We start from the raw sequence: 25,804 nt of genomic DNA on the forward strand, positions 1-25,804 counted from the left end.
GGAAACGGGGTTTGTACTTAATGATGAAATTTGTTTCTGGTATAAAACAAAAAAGTGGGAGATCATGGGGAAGACCCAGGACACGGTGGAGAGACTGGCCTGGGAACGCCTCAGCAAGAGCTGGATGAAACAGCTGGGGAGAGGGAAGTCTTGGATTCTCTGCTTAGGCTGCCGCCCCCGTGACCCGACTTCAGATAAGATGGATGGATGGATAAAATATATAGCCGGTCAACAATTTTTACTTTGCATTTCAATTGACTTTATATGTCATATATAATAAAAACTGCACATATGTTTTTATTTCTGCTTAAACTGCATGTTTTTTACCTGTGCATTTTTTTTTTACCTAATAAGAACACGCGATTAAATATCAAATCAACAAACTACTGCATTCAAACTTTACATTAGTTCTATTATAATTTTATTGCATTACTTTTTTAACTGAAATATAATCTTGAACAAATTTGTACTACATACCTGAAATACCCCCCGGACAATCCATTACAGTCATGACCACATGATTATTTAAACAGTATAGAACAAAAGTGTCAAACTTAAGGCTTGCAAAAGCCTGCAAAAAATGTGTGTAAAAAAAAAACCTAATTTTTTTCTACTAAATGTATTCGTTCTTTCAATTTTGAACGAAAAAAAAAAGTCAATCTTTATATATCATGAATTCTGTAATATATTAATACTAATATCTGATCATGCCAAATATGTTTTTATATATTGATATTACAAAAATATTTGTGTTAAAAGAAATAGTTAAATCTTTGCTTGTCACTTTTAAATTTGATTTTAAAAGCAAGTAAATCTAATGAATATGTGTGTAATAATATCATGAGGTGGTTTATTTTCATTTAATTTAAAAAGAAAATGGAAAATTAAAACGTTCTTCTTTTTTGGTGTCGAAGAGCAATAACTACATCTAAAATCGGTTTGATTTTCGTTTTGTAAAACAAACATTTAAATCCCCATTTAAATACCAAAACTGATTTCTTTTTTTTATATTCTGCCACCGGAAGTTTTTATTTCAAAATAAAAGTGGGGACAATAGGGGACCCGTGTGCCTGGCTAAAATGTATTTTGAGCCCTACACAGAAAATATTTTTACCTTGGCACAACGAGGACTGACATCTAGATAAATCTATACGCAGATATCACACGGAATTGGAGGCAAAATAATTTGATCACGCTCTATATAATACAATAGTATTTTTCTGACAGGCCATTCTGAGGTCCTGTCTTTATAAAGCTGCTTTGGTCTGTTTTTCATTTTCTGATGATATCTGCGTCGAGATTTCTGTAGATGTCAGTTCTCGTTGTGCTATGTCTAAAATGATTCCAAAAATATTTTAGCCAGAGTCACAACAGGCACATGGATTCCGTCGTAATTATTAATTTTACTTTGAAAATAAAACTTCCGGTGTCTATAGATTGGGGGGGACATCAGATTGGTCTGTTTTTCCGTTTCTGTTAACTGGCGATTTTAATTCTAGTACCTTTTCGCATTTTAAAATGAAAGAAACAAAGACAAACAATCGTTTTTTGTAATTCACTATCAATTGAATAAAATAACAGGCCAGACTGCGTGCCGTTTGACGGCCGTAAAACAAGTCGACCGGAAATGATGTAATCGTTGCGCATGCGTGAACTGGTCGTGTAGCGACAGCGGGTGCTACTAGGTAGCTGTAGCTAAAAGCTAACAGTAGAAACACGGAGGATGGAGCCCAGCGATAGGTGAGTTTATGTTTGTTTAATCGACATTTTAGTGGCATTATGGTGCCGCATTTGTAATTTGATTGAGATGGAGGCGTTGTTCTTCTTTCTGACCTGCTGGATGATGTTCAACCACAGGATGCTCTTGTTGTGTTGATGCTAGGCTAACATGCTAGCATGCTCACTTTTGAATGAAATGAAAACTGTTTTGTTTATTGTGTGAATGACGAGTATCAGCCCATGCATCAAACACCAGCAACATCCTATGAATCAAAATCACAACCAGCTTTATTGGCCAAATATGTTTAGCACAAAACTCATTGATCAACCTAAAACATGATTGAGAACAAAACATAGGACCCCGACTTAAACAAGTTGAAAAACTTATTCGGGTGTTACCATTTAGTGGTCAATTGTACGGAATATGTACTGTACTGTGCAATCTACTAATACAAGTCTCAATCAATCAATCAATCAAAAGGCAAACAATGCACTATTCTGAGGTATCAACATTTACTCAACTGTAGAAAGTGCCTGGCATTTATTGGAAGATCCTTGTTATTGCAAAAATAAGAATAGAATATAACTTTGTCAGTGCAATCAAAAAATACGACAACATTAGTTTTCAGTACAACTTATCCAAGAACATTGATTGATTGAAACTTTTATTAGAAGATTGCACAGTACAGTACATATTCATTTCATTTTTTATTTATTTATCTCCTTCATTGATGTGCATCTTTGATCGATAGACAATTATACCTCAATTATTCAATTACACATTTACACACCAATGCCTGAGAAGGAGCAGGATGAAGAAAAATCATATATTTTCCTGCCCCCTTCAACATAATACGTAGTCTTACTTAATGGATATCATATAAACCAACAATTACATCCAAATATAATGAACACAAACAAAAAACACAACAAGTGCAAAACTTCATGAAGTACAAACCGAACAAAAAAAAAAGTAATATACACCTCACGGGATGATACAAAACAAATACGAAACCAGTAAAAAAAATAAGTAAAATAATTAATATAAAGCAAAATGTAAACACTTATGATCTTATTGTTCTGTCTTTATATATTTTTTTCAATTGGAATATATTTTTACAGTCTTTTATCTCATTGTAAAGAGAATTCTATAGTTTAACCCCCATAACCTCCATTCCGTACAATTGACCACTAAATGGTAAGTTTTTCAACTTGTTTAAGTCGGGGTCCACGTAAATCAATTCACGGTACATAAATCAATTCATGGTACAAACCTACAGTAACAGTATACAGTTACAGGGTTATACAGCACAGGAAGACTCATGGGTCGCCACAATGACGGCGCCCTGTGAAAATGTAGGAAAAAGGGTAAACATGGGTGAATGAGGAGAAAAAAGCACATTTAAAAAACTAAGTTCTTATACAATCAATGTAAGAACATTCTAAAACCACATTGAACACTTAACATCCATCCATCCCCTCTACAAATGAAGGTGAAAAATAAGTAGAGATGTCCGATAATGGCTTTTTTGCCGATATCCTAAGTTCCGATATTGTCCAACTCGTGATTACCGATTCCGATATCAACCGATACCGATATATACAGTTGTGGAATGAACACATTATTATGCCTAATTTTGTTGTGATGCCCCGCTGGATGCATTAAACAACGTAACAAGGTTTTCCAAAAGAAGAGAACAACTTCAACTCAAGTTATGGAAAAAAATGGCAACATGGCACTGCCATATTCATTAGTGAAGTCAAAAAGTGCTTTATTTATTTTTTTTAAACATGCCTCAAAACAACAGCTACAAAAACAATGAAGGCACACAGCTTCGGTCCAGGGTATACTAGAGTAATAAAGTAAACAATAACATAGTCCTCCTTTAGTGCAAGACTGCCTGGCATACTGTAGAATTATAAACTGGGCTCAATCTGCCCTGCTCTAACGTATTTGTATGAGTAACACAAATGTGCTGCAAGCTAGTGATGAGTGCTTGAAGTGACCTACCAGTCAGCCAGAGCTTCTGAAATGCTGCGTTGAGACAGGCCACAACTTGGGCTTTCGCCCTGGGGTGTTTTTTGTTGTATTTTTGTTTTTTCTCGGCGGAGTCTTTAAGCGATAACTGTGTGGTACTACTTTTTTTCGGTGTTTGCTTTCCATCCATCTTCCGCTCGTATTCATCGTGTATGTCCTTATGATTCTTGCAGAGGTGGGAGATCAAATTGCTCGTATTAAAGGAAGACGTCTTGGTTCCTCCTCGCATAACCTACTTTTTGCAGTCATTGCAAATTGCCAGTTTTTTATCCGTCGGACACACTTTAAAATAATCCCAAACCATAGACATGGTGTCGTTAGTCAGTCACCGAGCGAGCTTGCTTGTTAGCCACGGCTACAGCACCGGCAACAACACATTCTTGTTGTTATGCTTCGCTCGCTGCGCTTTGATGAGGTCATCAAGCGTCGCCAGTAAACCTCTCATGCTGCAGTCGTCAACTCCTGTGTTGTGTGTGGGAGAGGGGAGGGGCTGCTGACTGGGAGACGCAACTGTTCTGTACTGTGGCGTTTTAAAAAGTCGTTAATTTTACTTTTTGAAACCGATACCGATAATTTCCGATATTACATTTCAAAGCATTTATCAGCCGATAATACCGACAGGCCGATGTTATCGGACATCTCTAAAAATAAGGAATGAATGCTTAATAAAATGTACCAAAAAAGTGCAAACTGTAAAAATGTAAACATAGAGATACCCGAAAAGTGCAATTTTCCGCAGGTTTAGTGCCAGGAAGTTACAGCTGTGCTCTAGAGCAGTGTTTTTCAACCACTGTGCCATGGGAGATGATCTAATTTCACCTATTTGGGTTAAAAAAAATTTTTTGCAAACCAGTAATTATAATCCGCAAATAATGTGCCGTTGTTGAGTGTCTGTACTGTCTGGAGATCGGCAGACTTACCACGTTATACTCTTCCATATCAGTAGGTGGCAGCCGGTAGCTAATTGCTTCGTAGATGTCGGAAACAGCGGGAGGCAGCGTGCAAGTAAAAATGTGTCTAATGTTTAAACCAAAAATAAACAAAAGATGAGTGTCCCTAAGAAAAGGCATTGAATCTTAGGGAAGGCTATGCAGAACGAAACTAAAACTGAACTGGCTACAAACTAAACAAAAACGGAATGCTGGACGACAGCAAAGACTTACTGTGGAGCAAAGATGGCGTCCACAAAATACATCCGAACATGACATGACAATCAACAATGTCCCCACAAAGAAGGATAAAAACAACTGAAATATTCTTGATTGCTTAAAACAAAGGAGGTGTGGGGAATAGCGGTCAAGAAAGACTTGAAACTGCTACAGGAAAAGACCAAAAAAAGACAAAAAGCCACCAAAATAGGAGCGCAAGACAAGACCTAAAACACTACACACAGGAGAACAGCAAAAAAAAACTCAAAATAAGTCACGGCGTGATGTGCCAGGTGGTGACAGTACACCTACTTTGAGACAAGAGCTATAGTGATGCATGCTTGGTTATGGTTTAAAGTCATATCCAACAATTGCGACAACGACTTTTTATTATCAATATCGGCTGCTGAGTTTCATTTTTTAATGATTCCTGCTGGTGGTGTGCCTCCGCATTTTTTCAATGAAAAAAATGTGCCTTGGCTCAAAAAAGGTTGAACAACACTGCTCTAGAGAGTGATGAGGACGGCGGAAAAGATCATCCTCTTCCTCCTATCCAGGAAATTGCAAAAAGCCACTGCCTGACCAAGGCTCAGAAAATTTGCAGAGACTCCTCCCACCCCCACCAAGGACTGTTTTGACTGCTGGACTCTAAAGAGGTTCCGCAGCCTCCGTAGCAGAACCTCCAGGTTCTGTAACAGCTTCTTCCCTAAGGCCATAAGACTCTTGAACGCATCATAATAACCCCCTCAATTCCCCCCAAAAACGGATTAACTCGCTGGAATATAAAGACAATATAACATACATCCATAAACGTGGATGCATATGCAAAAGTACAATATATTTATCCGTACAGTAATGTATTTATTTATATCTGCACCTTATTGCTCTATTATCCTGCACTACAACAAGCTAATGCAACGACATTTCGTCCTTATCTGTACTGTAAAGTTCAAATTTGAATGACAATAAAAGGAAGTCTAAGTCTAAAGGGTAAGCGCGGCTTAGGTGGTGTGGTATTAGCGGTCTTGGTGTGGACGAGTGCCTTGCATCATTTACAGACCACATTGGTCTGACTACGGTCTGTTTGGACAAAATGTCCTTTTCTGTCTCTGCGCAGAATGGAGGTAGACGGCTGGGATGCCAGTCTGGAGGAAGAACTAAACATTTCTCTGGACGAGCTGAAGAAGTGGATCGATGAGGCGGTGGAGCAGAACGAGATGGTGCAGAAGAAAACGGCTCAGCTGACTGAGCTGGAGAAGCAGGTGAAAAAGAAAGAGGAAGAGGAGCAAAAGACAGAGAAACTCCTCAAAGCTGCTAAGGAGTGAGTGACACAAACACAGACACGCATTTGGCATTTGGACTCGTTGGATCGTCCTCTCCGTCAGGTCCCTCATGGAGTGTGAGATGCTTGTGAGGGCCACCTATCAGCAGAAAGGCCTCGTGTACAGAGAGAGCAGCTCGGACGATGACGAGGGCAGCGGGCGCTTGTTGTCCTCCGAGGTCATCGAGATCGACGATGATGATGACGACGACGACGACGACGTCATAGCTGTTGGCTGCTGTAAGTTCCTTCTTTGTGCACGCACCACACCCAGTTTGTTAGGTATTTTTTGTGAAAATAATATCTTGTTTCTCTTTTTCTGGACACATCAGTGATCCCACCGCAGAAACCTGTCACTCCTGTCAAAGATTCAGTGGTAAGGAAGATGGAGAGTTTGACCATTTTAAGCCCTTTCTTCTGGATATGAACTGAAAACGACAACCCAGATTACTTTCACAAAAAATCGATTTAGCGTAAATTGCGGGCCGTAAAGCGTACCTGTTTTTAAGCCACGCTCATTGAATTTTTGGACAAATTCTATTTTGCAAAAGCTGTATATTGGGCGCACACGTCGATTAGCCGCAAGTGTGAACATCAGTCTACCCCGGGGCAGCTGTGGCTACAAATGTAGCTTACCACCCCCAAGTGTGAATGTGGAGTGAATGAATGATGGGTTCTCACTTCACTTTGAGAGCTTTAAGTGTCTAGTCGAGGGTTGTCAAACGTAAGGCCCGCGAACAGGTTTTATCCGGCCCACGGGATGAGTTTGCTAAGTATAAAAATGAGCCGAAACTTTTTAATGAAAGAAACTGCTGTTCTAAATTTGTCCACTAGATGTCGCAATAGCAATTATTTGTATCTTTGTAGATTATGCTACATATGTAAAAGAAAACCAAAAAACCACATGTTAGTTACATCAGTCGAGGAAAATGAGCAAACTACATAAATAACATCCTGTAATTTGATTTTTATACTATTTTTTTTAATCTTTGATAGATTGAAAATTAACACCAATGATGAACATTATTACATAATTTATTCAGAAAGTATAAATAACGACAAATAAAGGTAGAATACTATTAACCGCAACATGCAAGTGTAAAAAAAAACCAACAACATTATGATTTGTACATTTTCAGAATGTTATTGTTCTATTTTTAAACAAAGAAAACAATCTGAAGTTGTCTTTACTTTTAAGTTATCGTGCCGTGATTTTACCAGTGCGGCCCACTTGGGGGTAGATTTTTCTCCATGTGGCCCCCGATCTAAAATGAGTTTGACACCCCTGGTCTAGTTGTCAGAAAAGTGCTATATAAATCTAATCCGTTGTTTTTATTATTATTATTATTACAACAATTTACTGGAGATCGACCGGTTATCGTCCAGGCCGATTATCGTGCCGATACTAGGCATTCTGACGTATATTAGCCTTTTTTGATTTTCTTGCAGCTACAACAGAACTGCATGTACACATGATACCAGTATTTAAAAAAAAAAATTAATTAGTGAAGTAGATAAACTGCATGGATCCCAACATCTTTAAATTAATTTAAGAATACAAATTATTCTCATTGTCAATAATTCTCTCCTAATATGTTTTGTTATCTGACAGGGCACTTATTTGAGTTATTTTAAGAAGTATTGTCTGGCCTGCTCAACTGCTTTTACCGCGCCTCCCTGTCAAAAACTTTACATTTTTGCTGGGAAATCCAGTTTTTGTCCTTCTTTCCTGGTGTCTTGTTTGTTTTTCGCTACTGCAGAGATGGAGTTGCGACAGAAAAGAGATCTCTCCCAGAAATCCAAACTTTCTGTAGATATTTTAACAAATAGGAGATTATTACACAGTAAAAGTAAAGAAGAGAAGGCAGCAGCTCACACATTCTCATACTTTCTGTACCACCCAGGGATAAATTATGTGAGCCAGCTTGAAAAATGCCCAGAATTGTTTTTACTTAAATGTTCGCAATATTTTAGGGTTCCTCACCAGGGAACCTTACAATGTATTACATTCATAAACTGCTATAAAATGGTATAAAATTAAGAAGATGGCAAGTTATTGTGATATAGAGAAATCCAATATTTTGACCAATTCTCCCAGGAGATTTGCCATATTTTGAATTGCAAATGTTGATGCTCCTCTGAGACACATGTAATAAAGGTGTCTGTAAAATCCCCTGATGTTAAATGAATATTGGCTCCAAATATCAGTTATTGCCCTTCTTGACTGACTACTAATATTCGGTATCAGCCCTGGAAAAATGAACATATCGGTCGTCTTCCAGTATCTACCATAAATCGCTGTTCGTTTGTCCTTCTCCCCCTCCTCTGCACATGCCAAAGAAGACGACTCTCAGAGCCTGTTTTGATTGTAGATTTCCATTCCCTGCGGCGGGTTTTTCCCGTTTTCGATGGCCGGGTCGTTCTTTGACATTGGGGGTGCGTCGTGTACATTTCGTGGACGTGCGGGTGAAAAAAAACATATTTAACCAACCTGGATGACAGGTACGTTAAGTTGTATTTAACAGTGGGGAAAAAAGGTGTTACTGGTGTTCCTAATATGATGACTTTGACAGCAGGGAATAGGTGCGAGTGAAATGAAAGTCAAGTGTGAGTGTGTGAATGTGCTGCCAATCTTTGGAGACAAACGTGCTCCATCACACCGGAAAAATCCATAAATTAGCCGCAAGGTTGTATAAAGCGCATGGTTCAAAGCGTTGGAAAATAGTCGCTGCTTATAGATTAAGAAGTTACGGTATGTTTTTGCATATTTTTTTCCCCCCATGCTTTTAAAAAACTATTACGAAAAACAAGTACAAATGGCGGAGATAATTAAAAGTTTTGCTTTTATTTCATCAAAGTAACAAAAGTATATTTTTTTCTTCCTGGAATTAAAGTTCCTCCTGTTCTATTACGGTCCTATTAGTTTATTGATATTCTTAGAAGCCCTAAGAATAGGGAAGGGTACCGAATACGGTACTTTTATAGGCGTCTGTATCGATTTACGTAAAATTGAACGGTGGCACATTTCAGTACCTTTGTTGCACGTGACCTCACGTCCGGTTGCAGACTAAACACCGGCTCACGTAAACAATCACTCAAGCTGCACTCAAGGCGGACTCAGCCAAACTCCCTCAAAGAAATGTTGCAATTTTAAACACCAACAAAGCAAGTATGCTTTGTAAAAAATGCTCAGACATAAAGTAAGGCTCTACTCTTCCAAAATGCTCTAGCTTGATGCTAATTTACATGGGATTTGCCATTGACAGGCTACTATTAGCATTAGCGATTTCAACATCTCCAAATTTGGTAATGAGAACTACAACTAAAATGAATGTTACAATGTAACAGCTGGTGTGTAGTAAGCACAATATTTACAGTATAAACACTTAGTAGGGCACAACATAACACATTCCGCTTCATGGAAAAAGCTACTTCCGAGTTAGACAACATACCATAGATAGCCTGTACAGTACTGCCATCTAATGTCTTGGAAGTGCAACTGCAATGCAAATGAACTGAGCAGCACAGTTATTATAATCAGCTCATTTTTAAATGTTACATAAAAAAATACAAAAAACATTTGATTATCAAACAATTAACATTTATTAACGCACACAAAAGTACCGAAAATTGGTACGGTATTGGTTCAAATGTGAGCGGTGCCCATCCCTATCGATGACAGGGCTCACGAACTGGCAGTCTGAGTTCGGACCCAGATGCAGTCCTACGTGGACCTGGGCTTATGTCAAATATTTGTTCAGGTACTGTAAGTTTCGACAAAGTGCAGCTTTTATAAACTTTACCAAAGTAGTTGATCAGATCACGAAATGCACTGACCAATTACATGCGAGTAAAACCATTCCACATGAGGGGTGTCCAAAGTGTGACTTTGGGGCAATTTTTAGCCCGCATATTTTTGGGGGGAGGATTTGGGGGTTGAGGAAATGTTCTGTATGTGGACATATTTTAAATGTTGTTGAATACAATGTTGTCCAAACCTCCTGCACCTCATAAGGCTTCTGGCGCAAAACCCAAGCCCCAGAGGAAGCTGCTTATGGAGAAGCTCCTGGGTAACAAGAGGAGAAAAAACTTGAATGTATTGTTTTTTTTTTAATCCTCCACAACACACAATGTAATATTGTACACACTTCCACTGCATTATTGTGGCACCTCTCAGACATATTTTTAACTGTGAAAATATACTCTACTCTGAGACTTTTTTAATATTTCTGTTGGTTGCCCATTGTGATTGGACAAATAAGTTGTCACTGTAGGGTGATGCTGATGATGATAAGGAGGGGGAGGAGGATGATGATGATGATGATGATGGTGATTATTTGTTCTTGCTAGGTAAAAGACACCTCCACTGCACTCCATAAAACCACAGAGCAGGTCAACAAACTGGTGCAAATAATCACCAGGCCTTCTCCGGGCGCCTCATTTCCCAGATCTCCAGCCCAGTCAGGTGCGCGCACACACAAACTATGTTTGTGTATTGTATTGTTAATATTTATAATTTTTGATTGGTGCCAATGCTTAAATTAGAAAGATATGTTTGTGTATTGTATTGTTAATATTTATAATTTTTGATTGGTGCCAATGCTTAAATGGTGCAGTACTGGTACTTAAAACATTTTAAAAAATCAATGTATTTTTATTCCTTACGGAATTTTGTGGCATTCAAGGCGAAGATCCTCCAAGTAAAACATTTTAAATAATATATTGCAGTCCAATTACAGTATACATTTGTTCGTCAGTGACAAAAAATTGTTTGCATTCACCTAGTATGAGATTTTACTGGTAGCCTTCCATCTTTGAAGTTGTAGCTGAAATCATGTTTCCTTTAGCCAGTTTAATAATCTTAAAATCTTTATAACTAATATATTGTTCTTACTGAGAGAAGTAAGCTGCTTTGGCTAACTCCACCCATTTTACATGAACACAAGATGTTTGACTTGGTGAAAGGGGATCTGCACTTTTTTTTTGGAATTGTGTATATCAGTCACAATCCTTATGTAAGAACAAAACACATTTATTTGTCTTTTTTATGCATTTTAAATCGTAAATAAACACTAGCAAAAGTCAGCTACCAATGGAGACATTGGGGGTCGCTACATTCCGCCTATAAAGTGCTGTAAAAAGCCTCCATCATCATTTTATGTACATACTGCAAGTATACATCTAATGTAGTATCAGGCCAAGGCCGCTTTAATGCACAGGCTTACCTGGGCTGAATCCCAGGGCCCCCACCCAATAAGGGGCCCCTGGTTTTGACAGCAGAATGCAATTATTGGTGTTCATAGTCATCAATCATAAACAGCTCAGCTTCGTCTAGCAATTGTGTACTCTCTCTCTCTCTCTCTCTCTCTCTCTCTCTCTCTCTCTCTCTCTCTCTCTCTCTCTCTCTCTCTCTTTCGGCTGCTTATTTTTTCTTTACTGTTCTGAGCGGGGCTCGAACCCGCTGCGCCTGTGTGAAAGGCCAGTGTACTACTATTTTAATTTTCCTGAAGGAATCAATAAAGTACTATCTATCTATCTATTGAGCTAAAAACACAGGCAGTCTTCCGTGACGCCAGCACTTTACTTGAAGTTGACTGGCTTCTATTGCACTTGCACAGACCCGTCGGAAAGGAGACATATTCATGAAAGAATGTATTTTAAAAATGGATGATGTTTTTGCATTGTTGCCGTTCTGTTGAGTAAAATCCAGATGTGTTTTCGGGAAGGTTGGGGGGTACTGTTGAGGTTATGGGGGGTGGGCCCTTAGGTTAACGAGGCCCTGTATCAAGCACATTCATAATAACATGTAATATTGACGTATTTAGCTCATTTTAAGCAAATATATAAGCATAGATGTGATGATGCAGAAACCTATATTTTTGAGCTGAATATAAGGAGGATGATCTACAAGTTTTAGAAGCTGAGGGATAAACAGATCCAGCTTCAGTGAAACACTAAGCGTCATGTGGCAGTATTGCTGAGTAAGTGCTAAACAACAAATACAAACTACAAACAATAAAACAACCACGTACTGTACAATGTCTGCTCTCACTGAGATGCCGACTAATGGGATCTTTATATTTTCCAGTTTAAATGTAGAATTAATGATACACCTCAAGATGACTTTAAAAAAAAAACAGCGCCTTTTCTAAGTTAAATGTCAAAGTTGACCAACTTCTCGGTTTAAGGCCGCACCCTTCTCGAGGCATGATTTATAATCTGGAATTAACTTTCACCAGCTCAGAAGTGATGCTTCAGCTCAGTATGTCAATACTGTAGCTGCACAAGCTAGTTAGCTTTCTGTGATCACGGCCCCACTAAAAATAGTTTGTCTGCGTACGCACTTATAATAACAATATCGCTAATACTTGGTTAATATTCACGTCACGAGATGTAAATGGAGAATTGTTGGCGTTTTTTGGATGTTTTTTTAGAGGGTGATGTATTCTCATTAGCTGCATTGTTAGCCACCTCGTACTTGTTGTATTTTATGACTTAGAATGCATACAAAAAAGAAAAACATGTGTTCTTGTCTTACATCTGGATTGTAAATGATAGTCAAAATTCCCCCAAAAAGGGCAGTTCCCCTTTAGTGGGACCCTCACTATTAAAGGCCTACTGAAATGAATTTTTTTTATTTAAACGGGGATAGCAGATCTATTCTGTGTGTCATACTTGATCATTTCGCGATATTGCCATATTTTTGCTGAAAGGATTTAGTATAGAACAACGACGATAAAGATCGCAACTTTTGGTATCTGATAAAAAAAGGCTTGCCCCTACCGGAAGTAGCGTGACGTAGTCAATTGAACATATACGCAAAGTTCCCTATTGTTTACAATGATGGCCGCATGAAGTGAGAGAGATTCGGACCGAGAAAGCGACAATTTCCCCATTAATTTGAGCGAGGATGAAAGATTTGTGGATGAGTAAAGTGCAAGTGAAGGACTAGTGGGGAGTTGAAGCTATTCAGATAGGGAAGATGCTGTGAGAGCCGGGGTGACCTGATATTCAGCTGGGAATGACTACAACAGTAAATAAACACAAGACATATATATACTCTATTAGCCACAACACAACCTGGCTTATATTTAATATGCCACAAATTAATCCTGCATAAAAACACCTACGTGTTTGTTATGCTAGCTCCTCTGCTAGCTCCTAGCTCCATAGAACGCGCCAATACAATTCAAACACCCGATCAACACACACAATCACTCAGCCCAAAAGACCGTTCACCTAACCCAAGGTTCATAAAGCTTATATATTTTTAAAAAAGTTACGTATGTGACGCGCACATACGGTCAAGCTATCAAATGTTTAGCAGCCAAGGCTGCATACTCACGGTACCTGATATTCAGCTGGGAATGACTACAACAGTAAATAAACACAAGACATATATATACTCTATTAGCCACAACACAACCAGGCTTATATTTAATATGCCACAAATTAATCCTGCATAAAAACACCTACGTGTTTGTTATGCTAGCTCCTAGCTCCTCTGCTAGCTCCTAGCTCCATAGAACACGCCAATACAATTCAAACACCTGATCAACACACACAATCACTCAGCCCAAAAGACCGTTCACCTAACCCAAGGTTCATAAAGCTTATATATTTTTAAAAAGTTACGTACGTGACGCGCACATACGGTCAAGCTATCAAATGTTTAGCAGCCAAGGCTGCATACTCACGGTACCTGGTATTCAGCTGGGAATGACTAAAACAGTAAATAAACACAAGACATATATTTACTATATTAGCCACAACACAACCAGGCTTATATTTAATATGACACAAATTAATCCTGCATAAAAACACCTACGTCTTTGTTATGCTAACTCCTAGCTCCTATGCTAGCTCCTAACTCCATAGAACACGCCAATACAATTCAAACACCTGATCAACACACACAATCACTCAGCCCAAAAGACCGTTCACCTAACCCAAGGTTCATAAAGCTTATATATTTTAAAAAAGTTACGTACATACGCAAAAAAAAAGTTGCGCACGTACGGTCAAGCGATCAAATGTTTAGAAGCCAAAGCTGCATACTCACGGTAGCACGTCTGCGTCTTTGTCATCCAAATCAAAGTAATCCTGGTAAGAGTCTGTGTTGTCCCAGTTCTCTACAGGCGTCTGTGTATCGAAGTCAAAAGTCCTCCTGGTTAGAGTCTCTGTTATCCGAGTTCTTCCATCTTGACTGCATCTTTCGGGAATGTTAACAAAGACGCGCCGGCTGTGTACTGTTGTTGCTGACTTCCTTCGAAAAATACGTCCGTTTCGCACCGACAACTTTCTTCTTTGCTTGCTCAGCTTCTTTCTCCATAATGCAATGAACATAATTGCAACAGATTCACGAACACAGATGTCCAGAATACTGTGGAATTATGAAATGAAAACAGAGCTTTTTCGTATTGGCTTCAATGTGGAAGGCATACCCGTGTTCCCCGGGCTACGTCACGCGCATACGTCATCCTCAGAGGCGTTTCGAACCGGAAGTTTAGCGGCAAATTTAAAATGTCACTTTATAAGTTAACCCGGCCGTATTGGCATGTGTTATAATGTTAAGATTTCATCATTGATATATAAACTATCAGACTGCGTGGTCGGTAGTAGTGGGTTTCAGTAGGCCTTTTACACTCACTAGCCATGACCTCACCGCAAGTCAATGATACATACACGCACGCACGCACGCACACACACACACACTGTCATTGTTTATTCAGCTCTAAAAGTATATGTCATTTCCTCCTTCAAGGTATCCATCCTGCAACGCCAGCAGTGATCATATCGCAGGTTCCCTCTCAGCACATGACCCACCCCAGCCCCAAAAAGAGGGAAGATGAACTCCGAGTCGGAATGATCATTCTGGGAAAGAAACGGATGAAAACTTGGCACAGAGGCACCCTGGTTGCTGTCAACGCCGTCGGTATGTACACTAACACAGACACTCAATTACTTTTGTTATATTACAGTACAATATAACATAGTTAAAGACACCCCTTAAAATGAAAGATTTTAAAGGGCACCTAAGAGGTGTCCAAACCTTTTCCAGTGAGGGCAGCATTCACAAAAATTAAAGAATGCGGGGGCCCCTTTGATACATTTTGCACATTGATACTCAAACCAATACTCTAGCTGCGTTTCCATTGCAGTTTTTCATAAAATAAAAGCGATATTTAAAACATTTCAATAAAGTACATTTGCGACTTGTAGGTGTTTCCATTAAAAGGTGTTTTGCGTCATGAGCTGTAATTCTAGTAAAATCTCATCCCGCGAGACTCCACTTTGAGGAAGATATTGCAGCCACTGTTGCCGTGATGTCATTAGAAGACGAAGGCAGCGAGGGGTTGCTCAAAGGCAATGCCCGTGGGCCGTAAATTGGACACCCATGGTCTAATGTGACTGTAGTGCAATATTGGATACGGCCCCCTTAACATTGTTTGGGCATGTGGGTCTCTCCGAGCCTGCCTCTATTGCGGGAAAGGTGCGACGGTGCGCCCTCACTCGACCCCGGCCGACCGATCGGAGCGACACCAAGACGACCCGTCTGCCCGCGTTTTCCTGCATGGGGCACCAGTTTCTTATTGCGATATTATTTCTAGAGGTAATGGAAACGCAGCTAATGTAGTTCAATCAACATATGCTAAACTATCTGAATAAAGCATCAACATCTCAGCTTTAAGTTATAGATAAAGCAAATTAGTGTAATATCTTTTTTAACCCCCTTGACATATTTAATTTCTTCTTATGTTTTTATATTTTTTACTAATATTATTCCAACAACTAAAATATTTTTATCTTGCAAGAAATGCGTATAGATCAGGGGTCCCCAAACTACGGCCCGCGGGCCGGATACGGCCCCACAGCGTCCAAAATCCGGCCCGCAGGAAGTCCCAAGTTAAAAAAAAAAATATATATATTTTTTTTGTATTATTATTATTTTTTTAATTTGTCCTTACTAGTCCATTTTCTAACTTCTCCTAGCAACTCAGGCAAATCATATTGTCTAAAAATGAATTTTACCATCGATAACGTGACATGCAGCAAGTGCGCTCTTTAAGTCAATTAGTGCGCGAGGAATACATATATGTATGAATACATATATATATATATATATATATATATATATATATATATATATATATATATATATATATATATACACACACATATAGACACACACATATAGACACACATATACATATATACTGTATATACACATATACATATATACTGTATATACACATATACATATATACTGTATATACACATTTACATATATATATACACACACACACATTTAGATATAATATATATATATATATATATATATACTGTATATATATATATATATATACACACACACATATATATATATATATATATATATATATATATATATATATATATATATATATATATATATATATATATATATATATATATATATATATATATATACACACACACATATATATATATATATATATATATATATATATATATATATATATATATATCAATAGCGCGGCCCCCAGCCAAATTGTTTTACTCCAATGCGGCCCCGGAGTCAAAAAGTTTGGGGACCCCTGGTATAGATGTTCATCATGACATGACACATGAAAATCAACGAGCAAATATAATAAGGCGAACAGGTCGTCAGCCATTATGGATTTTAGGTCCCTTTTTTGGGGGCGCAATGTGTGTGTGTGTGTATATATATATATATATATATATATATATATATATATATATATATATATATATATATATATATATATATATATATATATATATATATATATATATATATATATACACACACATATATATATATATATATATATATATATATATATATATATATGTATATATATATGTATATATATATATATATGTATATATATATATATTTATTTATTTTTTTCTTTCCCATTATGCATTGCAGGGGGTTTAAATGGTTAAATGATTAAAATTTTGAATTGTGTTGTGTTTGACATCTTTTATAATATCCACAAAGTTCAGTGAGCAGTGTTATGTGTGACCATGTGTGTTGACTTTTTGTATTAGTTTATTCGCACCATGTTGATCGGATTGGGTCATATATAAAAAAATCTGCTGCGCCCTATATGCTTCTCAGTGCAATTCATGGTCATTATCCTGAATTACTCACAGTGTCCCTTTGATGGTGGCAAACATGCAGAAATTATACTGTCAGATATTTAAAAGTGTTTGAAAGCACCCCGTGGACCTGAATCCTTACGTCCTGATGTCCTTATGGGCCAAACTGAACAGGCCGGCGTACCGCACTTGGACTGTGGGCTGTCAATTGGACACCCATGGTCTGATGTGACTGTGGTGCAATATTGGATATACTTTAGTGTATATTTTGCTCCACAGTCACATTTATATACCGCTTTCTGAGGCTGGTTTCCCTTTCGATCGAAAATAAAACCATCCTCTCCAAAAGTTTCATAATTATCTTTTGAAATTGTACAATGTTTAAATGACATATTTTGAAGACAAACGTAACCGCTATTTTATTTAAGACATTGTTGAAAATAAACATTATGAAGAGTATGTAGATTCACTGGACACAAGATTAGGTACACCTATTGTGGAGCTCAATCAGCTCCATGCTAAATTGGGGCCCTAAGCAGAATTTTACTTTGAGGTTCCTCCCCCATTACAAAAGTTAGAAAAATTATATACCTCAGATTTCTATATTTTTTTATTCAAATTAGAATGTAATTTGTTGCATGTTTTGTACTAAAACAAATTTATGGAATTTTTAAAAAATAATTTATGTTTTAATGCAAAATAACACATTTAGTCATCCATTTTCTACCGCTTGTCCCTTTCCGGGTCACGGGGGGTGCTGGAGCCTATCTCAGCTGCATTCGGGTGGAAAGCGGGGTACACCCTAGACAAGTCGCCACCTCATCACAGGGCCAACACAGATAGACAGACAACACTCACATTCACACACTAGGGCAAATTTAGTGTTGCCAATAAACCTATCCCCAGGTGCATGTCTTTGGAGATGGTAGGAAGCCGGAGTACCCGGAGGGAACCCACGCAGTCACGGGGAGAACATGCAACATTTAACATGATAAAAACATAAAGTTGCACATGTTCGTGGCACGATGATCCGATACATCTACGTCAAATTACCAGCCCAGCACTAACAATGTGCACCACGGGAGTCAATAAGAATGAAGAAATATGCCTGTTTATTCTTATTAACAACGGAGCAGAAAAGGGTGAGGAATACGTTTGCAACAAAGTTTCTCATGAAGCGCCCTTTCATTCATTAATTGACATTTTACTTGCGCTTCTATACGCAAAACGGGGCATCAATCTTGACTCTTGGAACGGCTGTACTAGAGTTGGTCACTAACTGTAGATGTATCCATGCTGTGTCCAATGTTCAGGAGGCAGTACATTCAAATACAAAGTCAAGTTCGACAAGGGCAAGAGTCTGCTCTCGGGGAACCACGTGGCTTTCGACTATAACCCCACCCTGGAGAGTCTGTTTGTGGGGGCCCGGGTGGTGGCAAAGTACAAGGACAGCCAACAGGTGTGGCTTTACGCCGGGATAGTAGCAGAGATGCCCACCACCAAGAACCAAATGAGGTGGGCAGTCAAGATCTTGCAAAGATTGCAATGAAAGCAAGAGAGTCTGCTTCATCTCGCTTGTCTTGCAGGTTCTTGATCTTCTTCGACGATGGCTACGCCTCCTATGTCAACCTACCAGACCTCTACCCTGTGTGCCGACCATGTAAGTGCCCTTTCTCTCTTAATAGCAGGGTTGTAAAAACCTGTGACAAGTGAGCCGTAGCGGTTCTTCAACCTCTGCTTCATTGGGTCTACAGGTGTTTTGTTAGTTAAAGGTCATATTATGATTTGTTTCTACATTTAAAACACTTCCTTGTGGTCTACATAACATGTAATAGTGGTTCTTTTGTCAAAATGTTGCATATATTACATTTTAAAGACTATTTTCAAGCCGCTTTCTGACCTTCGCTTCAGGGCACTCCGTTTTGTGGTCGGTCTTATTTACGTGCCTCCACTTCGACTGCATCTACTCCACGTCCACCGTGTTGTAGTTTTTAGCGCTCCCATATGGGGTCTACTGACAGATATAAGTTACAACTAGAACGTATATGAGCCAGTCTGCCACACAACAAGAGAAAAATAAGTTATTTAGTGACTACAATGGCAGACTCGCGCAAACCTTTTCGGGTAAACCTCTTCCATATAAGGAGATTAAGGCTGGACAATAATACAAATTTTAATTACACATTTTTAGCTTCTCACAATCAAAAAAATATTATAAATGAAAAGACAATTAATTGGCCGTGCAACATGCATGCAGTTTCCTGAGCTTGTAACAGTGAAACAGATGAGTAGCGAATTAGTGAAAAAAGAGAAATTTTACTAAGTTTGGGTTCTCGCCATGGTTGCTACTTTTAATTTGACACAGCGCTAGTATGCCAAATCATAATCACTAAACTCAACCAAAAAGTAAGGCATATGATTTCCGCGTTCACGTAACCATGGACGGAACAACAGAATTGGCCAATAAAACGGAATCCGCTGTTGAACGCAGAGTATCAGGGAAATTGAAATAAATGTGAGTGAAATGCTGTCACTTTGAGGAGAAGAAACATCTCATCTGTTTGTGTTGTTGTGAACGACATCATTTGATATAAGATCAATGTACAAACAGGACAGCAGTTGCAACTTAAAAGAGGCTCTTTTTTTTATTTTTAGAACAACAGCACACATCTCCCTGTACAATAACAGTGCTGTGCACAATATCCGATCTGAATAAAGAATAATGGTTTCAAAAAAGTACCTTGCAAAAGTAAAAGCACTTTACAAAATTCAAAATTCAAGATTCAAGATTCAAGATTGTTTATTGTCATATGCACAGTTAAACAGACAGTTTGCCGTACAATGAAAATCTTACTTTGCTAGTCCACCCTTCAACAAGTCACACGGTACTTAGCTAAAAATAAAAATAAAAATGTATATACAAGGCACAGTAAGTAACATTATATTATTGCACATTCTGATTGACAGTCAACAGTATAAATATGGATGTGACCTTGGGTCACAGCAGCAGTTAAAGTGTCTTTAGTGATCAAAGGTGAAAAGTGTCTACAGTGATGGTTCACAGTTCGGGGGTGGTCATGTGTATGTGTATGTGTATGCTTTGACTTAAAATACTGGTCAAAATTGTCTAAAAATGTTTTGCACTAATAAATCGATAATTGATGCACCTTTTAATTTGTGTATTGATGCAGTTTGACATTTCTTTTCGTTTCACTAAATAAGCGTTTATCACTTGCAACTTAAAAAAAAATTCATTTGGAATAAGAAACAATTAAATTAGTTCCCACATTTATTAAATGAATGAAAATTTGTGCACAACTGGAACATAAGTGCCCTAAAATAAAGGAGCTGGTCAGATCTGTCTGTGATATGGCTCGCAGCAGTCAGCCAAATTTTGAAATCAATCGTTTATTGATGTTTACTAATTGATTCTATAATCGTCCATGTCGGAATTCCGATGCATCTAAAAATCAATTATTCCCCCTACCTCTAAAAATAGGTGTAAAGGGTAAAAAACGGAATTCCAAAAAATACTAACAGAAAAACTTTTTTTTTTTCCTATTTCTTTAATGTAAATTTATTGTAGTTACTATTATTATTTTGATTTTTTTTTTAATTGTTTATTCGTTAGTGATTACCGTATTTTCAGGACTGAAGAGTGCACCGGTATATTAGCCGCACCCACAAAATTTTAAGAGAAATAATATTTTTCCATATATCAGCCGCATCGGACTATAAACCGCAGATATATACGTTGCGAAATAAGTTTTTTTTACACAGAAAGATTTTGTAAATGTTTATTTACATGCCTTAATTCTTTCCAAACAGTGTCTGTCAAACAGTGTCTGTCAAACGAAACAGAAGTCATTGTCATGGACCCACTCGCTCCACGGTGACATTTAGGTGAATTAACCGTGGAATTTGTGAAACTGCAACAATACAAAAAGGATGCCCTTGTAAGCTATTTATTGCTAAAACAAACATTTGGAGCCATATATATATATATATATATATATATATATATATATATATATGCTAACAAAGCTTACTTGATTACATCACAATAGCTTGTACAGTTTTAGTTATATTGTACAGTTTTAGTTATATTGTAAAACTGACAAATGTTGCTTGGAGTGATGAATGAAGAATCCATACGAGTAATAACGTTACGTATGGCTCGAAAAACTGAACGGCACTCGTACTTCCGGTGGAAAGCTCTAAACAGAATGGCACTGCAGCCCCTGCAGTGAGCGAACTCGTCCAAAAGATGACGCCATAGCACAAACAGTAACACACCTTCTTAGTTTCTTTGCTTTTTAAAAAAATAATAATAATATTTGCATTATGGCCGTCACCGAAGAAAAATCCATAGCTGCAGCGCAGGATGCCAAGCGTCGGAAAAAAGTAGCGGCTGATGGTTTTAGCTACAAATTGTAAACATAGGAATCTTTAGACAATAGCTGTTGTTCAACCTCTCTCTTTTGCAGTCAACAAAGCAACCATTTATATTCCCAAAAAGGATTCCTAGCCCAAGACCTGTGTTAAATTTGGTGCATCATGTATACTTACGACAATGTTTTAACTATATGTGTGTTCTTAACAAAATAATACAGTTAGAATGAATTCTGGTATTCAGTGACTGTATCATCTGATTGGGTTTGGTTTGACTCCATTTGATTGGTTTGACAGTGAAGCGTACCTGGGAAGACATTGAGGACGCGTCATGCCGAGACTTCATCGAGGAGTACATCACAGCTTACCCCAGCAGGCCCATGGTCCTTCTGAAAGTTGGTCAGATCATCAAAACCGAGTGGGATGGAACCTGGTGGAAGAGTAAAGTAGAGGAAGTGGACGGCAGCTTGGTCAAGATCCTTTTTCTGGTACGTTGCGGTGACCACTTCCTATGTAGTGAGGACTCAATGAAAACACACACTGATTGTGTTGGACTCACGTGTGTCATCAGGATGATAAGCGCACAGAGTGGATCTACAGAGGCTCCACCAGGCTAGAGCCAATGTTCAATTTGAAGATGACCACTGCCAACACCCAGGAGAAGAAGTTGGCCGGCCAGCAGAGGACACGACCAAATATGGGTAAAACTGAATTATACATGCTCACCATTAACTGCAGTCCATGCACACAACTGAATTATACATGCTCACAATTAACTGCAGTCCATGCACACCTATGACATCTATTACAAGAGTAGAAAAGGTTTTTCCTGAGTTCGTTTGATAATCAGCCGGGATGATATTTGGCATTTTGACCTATATCGGTATCGGCCATTTTTTTTTGTCAGTATCAGCCTTTTTATTTAATTTTTTTACAACAGAACTACAAACAGTATGCAACAGTATTTAGTATTTAGAAGAAAAAAGTTAAGTAGCTAGTAGGCTTGTCCCTATACCAGGGGTCGGCAACCCGCGGCTCCGGAGCCGCATGCGGCTCCTTGACCACTCTGATGCGGCTCAGCTACATACATGCCGACCCCCCCGATTTTCCCAGGAGACTTATGGATGTCAGTGTCTCTCATAGACTACTCCCAGGAAAATATAATCGTATTAACACTCTAATTACTATATAAAGGGCATGCCCTAATTGCACTGCAGTAATTGTCCTCTATAGCATTTACATACAGCATGCCAGTCCAGCCACATGTTGCATGTTGTTATTACTTGCTCACACAGGAGACAGCAAAGCATACTTACTCATCAGCCACACAGCTTACACTGACGGTAGCCGTATCAAACAACTTTAACATTGTTACGTTACAAATATGCGCCACACTGTGAACCCACACCAAAAAAGAATGAAAAACACATTTCTGCAGAACATCCCACTGTAACACAACATAAACACAACACAACCATTACCCAGAATCCCATGCAGCCCTAACTCTTCCGGTCTACATTATACACCCCCGCTACCACCAAATCCCCCCACACATCAACCCCCCCCTCTCCGTGCGTTGGTTGAGCGGAAGAGTTAGGGCTGCATGGGATTCTGGGTATTGGTACCGTCAGTGTAAGATGTGTGGCTGTTGACTTAGTAGCCTTGCTGTCTGTAACGCTATCAAGCCAAAGCCGCATTCCACTTGTGGCCGAGCAGATACACTGATTGGGCAGATTCTAGAGGGCGCCAAATGCAGTGTCATCACGCTCTGATATTCGGGAGTCTCCCGGGAAAAATGAGAGGGTTGGCAAGTATGACGCAAGCGACATTCATTCAAAACTCGCGGGCTCCACTAACATCAAATTTCCACATTAAAGTACGTGCCGGTGCGTGTGTCTGAGACCCCTAGTTAACATAGCACAAAGCGTTTAAGCTTTGTATGCGGTGTTTTTCATTTTAAATTTTAAAAACATATCTTGTGGCTCCCATTACTTTCTTTAATGTGTGAAACTTGCCAAAATGGCTCTTTGAGTGGTAAAGGTTGCCGACCCCTGCCCTATACCAATATTTTGGTACCGCTACTAAAATATATTTTGATACTTTTCAAAATGTCATATTGGCTTCATTTTAACATTAACGATACATTAAACATATGTTCCGTTTTGCGCTCAAAGAACTATTTTTAAATAATACAAATAAAATTAAAATACATTAAACACATTGGGCTGTTCTCATTGCACCCATAGAACAAATTGCAAGTGTATATATTACATGTATAGCCTGCAATAATCTAGGATGATGTTAGAATAGAATAGAAAGCTTTATTGACATTGTAATAAATGCTTCATGATTTATGGTTGCCAATTTTGGTTTGTGCTTTAAGACAAATACAATCATTAGTAAAGGTTAAAAACAATACTGAAACTACACAGATAAGACATTTAGCAGGTAAAACACACGTTAAGGATAAAACAGGAATTTGTAACAAAATTCCGTCATTCACTTGCATTAGTTTACGCTACGTGGGCGGTTTTGACTGCGCTAATAATTGGCAACAAGCCAACCAGCTGTGTGCCTGTCTATGTGTCTGTATGGGCACAACAGGGGAGCTAGTTCACTGTATTACGGTACAGTACCTGTCACTCTTTAAACTCCCTGAATGCTTTAATTGTTTTGCGAAGTTTGAAGCAAAGGTGATAATACTCTATTGGCACCTTTGACGAGTCATGTTTTAAAGCAGCCCTTCTGTGTTTAAAGCAAAGTGTCACCTTTATCGTAGTTTTTAAGCTCAAATACCTCCATATTAGGCTTCACGCATGCTCCTATTAACCAGTAGAATTGCCTTTTTTTTGCCAATCTTCCTATGCGCTTTTTGTGAGTGTTTTGACACACTCAACATCATGAGCAGTGTTTCCCACACATTCATTTATATGTGGCGGTCCGCCACGAAACAATTACATCTGCCACAAATAAAAAAATTAATTAAAAAAAATTAATTTAATTGTTTTTTTTTTTGTCCTGTCCAGCTTCTCAGGCAAATCATATAGTTGATGTAGATGCCCATATCAGCTGTTCTAATTTACTTTACAAAGGAGAAGTGTAGGATACTTCTCTTGTTGCCTTATTTGTATTTGACTTTATTAAATGTATTTATATTATCATTTGGTGCAGCCGGGCCGGACAGGAGGGGATAGAAAGAGAGAAAAAAGAAGACAAAGGGGGAAATTGTGGGGATAAAGGGCGATTAGACAGAGAGACAAAACAACAACAGCAAACACAACAACAACAACAACAGAGCAACATCAGCAAATACGACATGTACAAATGTGATGGTAAAAGTAATAGCAAATAAGCAGTTAGCGAAAATAAAACACAATACAGAAAAGACAATGAGCATTATTACACTACAAATGGAGCAAGACAAATACCAATAGAAATAGCGCTATTGATAATAAACAATACCAATACTTTATCTTTATTATCAACAATACAGTTGTTCAAATGCAACAATACATATACCTGTACGTAATGATAACTTGAGATACGAAAGAATGCAGAAAAATGGAGGGGAAGAAAGAGAAGCAACCTACATTAACCTTGTAGATTGTTATAGTAACAATAGGTTAAGCTTTGTCAGTGAGCTCTTTGTTCAGTGGATCAGATGTTTGATGAAGCTCTGTGTCTATCTACCACCACTACTGTTTTCTGTTTATTTGTTACTGACTGTGGCAGGACACCTCTGCCTCTGTTTCACTTTATGTTGCTGGTAAATAATATGGTTGTAGTAGTAGGCTAAAGTTAAATTATTTAGTATGCACTAATTAAAGGGGCAGAGCTTTAAGAGACATTTTAGCTTTTATATTTTATAAGATATATTTTTTGTAAGAACCACAATTAATAAATATATTTCAGTGAATAACTTATTGTTCAAATCTGTATATAAATATGTACATAAAGTGTTGTAATTATATTGTAAAATGGATGATGGATGGATGGATGTCCGTTTAAAACAAAACTGTTATTATTAATTAGTAAGTATACATTTTTTGAGCCTTT

At 38.1% G+C, this 25,804-nt stretch overlaps 1 protein-coding gene across 2 annotated transcripts in view; it reads left to right on the plus strand.

The window, feature by feature from the left end:
* The window catches only part of setdb1b (SET domain bifurcated histone lysine methyltransferase 1b), a 45,502-nt gene that overhangs the window by 744 nt on the left and 18,954 nt on the right, over window positions 1–25,804 (plus strand). Inside the window, exons 1-10 of one of the 2 annotated variants that reach the window (XM_062029676.1) lie at window positions 1,596–1,740; window positions 6,023–6,226; window positions 6,291–6,466; window positions 6,559–6,602; window positions 10,577–10,691; window positions 14,991–15,161; window positions 18,670–18,871; window positions 18,943–19,016; window positions 22,046–22,236; window positions 22,320–22,449. In XM_062029676.1, coding sequence (XP_061885660.1) covers window positions 1,724–1,740; window positions 6,023–6,226; window positions 6,291–6,466; window positions 6,559–6,602; window positions 10,577–10,691; window positions 14,991–15,161; window positions 18,670–18,871; window positions 18,943–19,016; window positions 22,046–22,236; window positions 22,320–22,449 — 1,324 coding nt within the window. In that variant the 5' untranslated portion in view covers window positions 1,596–1,723. Of the gene's footprint in view, window positions 1–1,595; window positions 1,741–6,022; window positions 6,227–6,290; window positions 6,467–6,558; window positions 6,603–10,576; window positions 10,692–14,990; window positions 15,162–18,669; window positions 18,872–18,942; window positions 19,017–22,045; window positions 22,237–22,319; window positions 22,450–25,804 lie in introns of those variants that run through there. The other variant, XM_062029677.1, reaches the window with a different exon arrangement.

This window comes from Entelurus aequoreus, linkage group LG20 (genome assembly GCF_033978785.1).
Source record: "Entelurus aequoreus isolate RoL-2023_Sb linkage group LG20, RoL_Eaeq_v1.1, whole genome shotgun sequence".
Lineage (NCBI taxonomy): Eukaryota > Metazoa > Chordata > Actinopteri > Syngnathiformes > Syngnathidae > Entelurus > Entelurus aequoreus.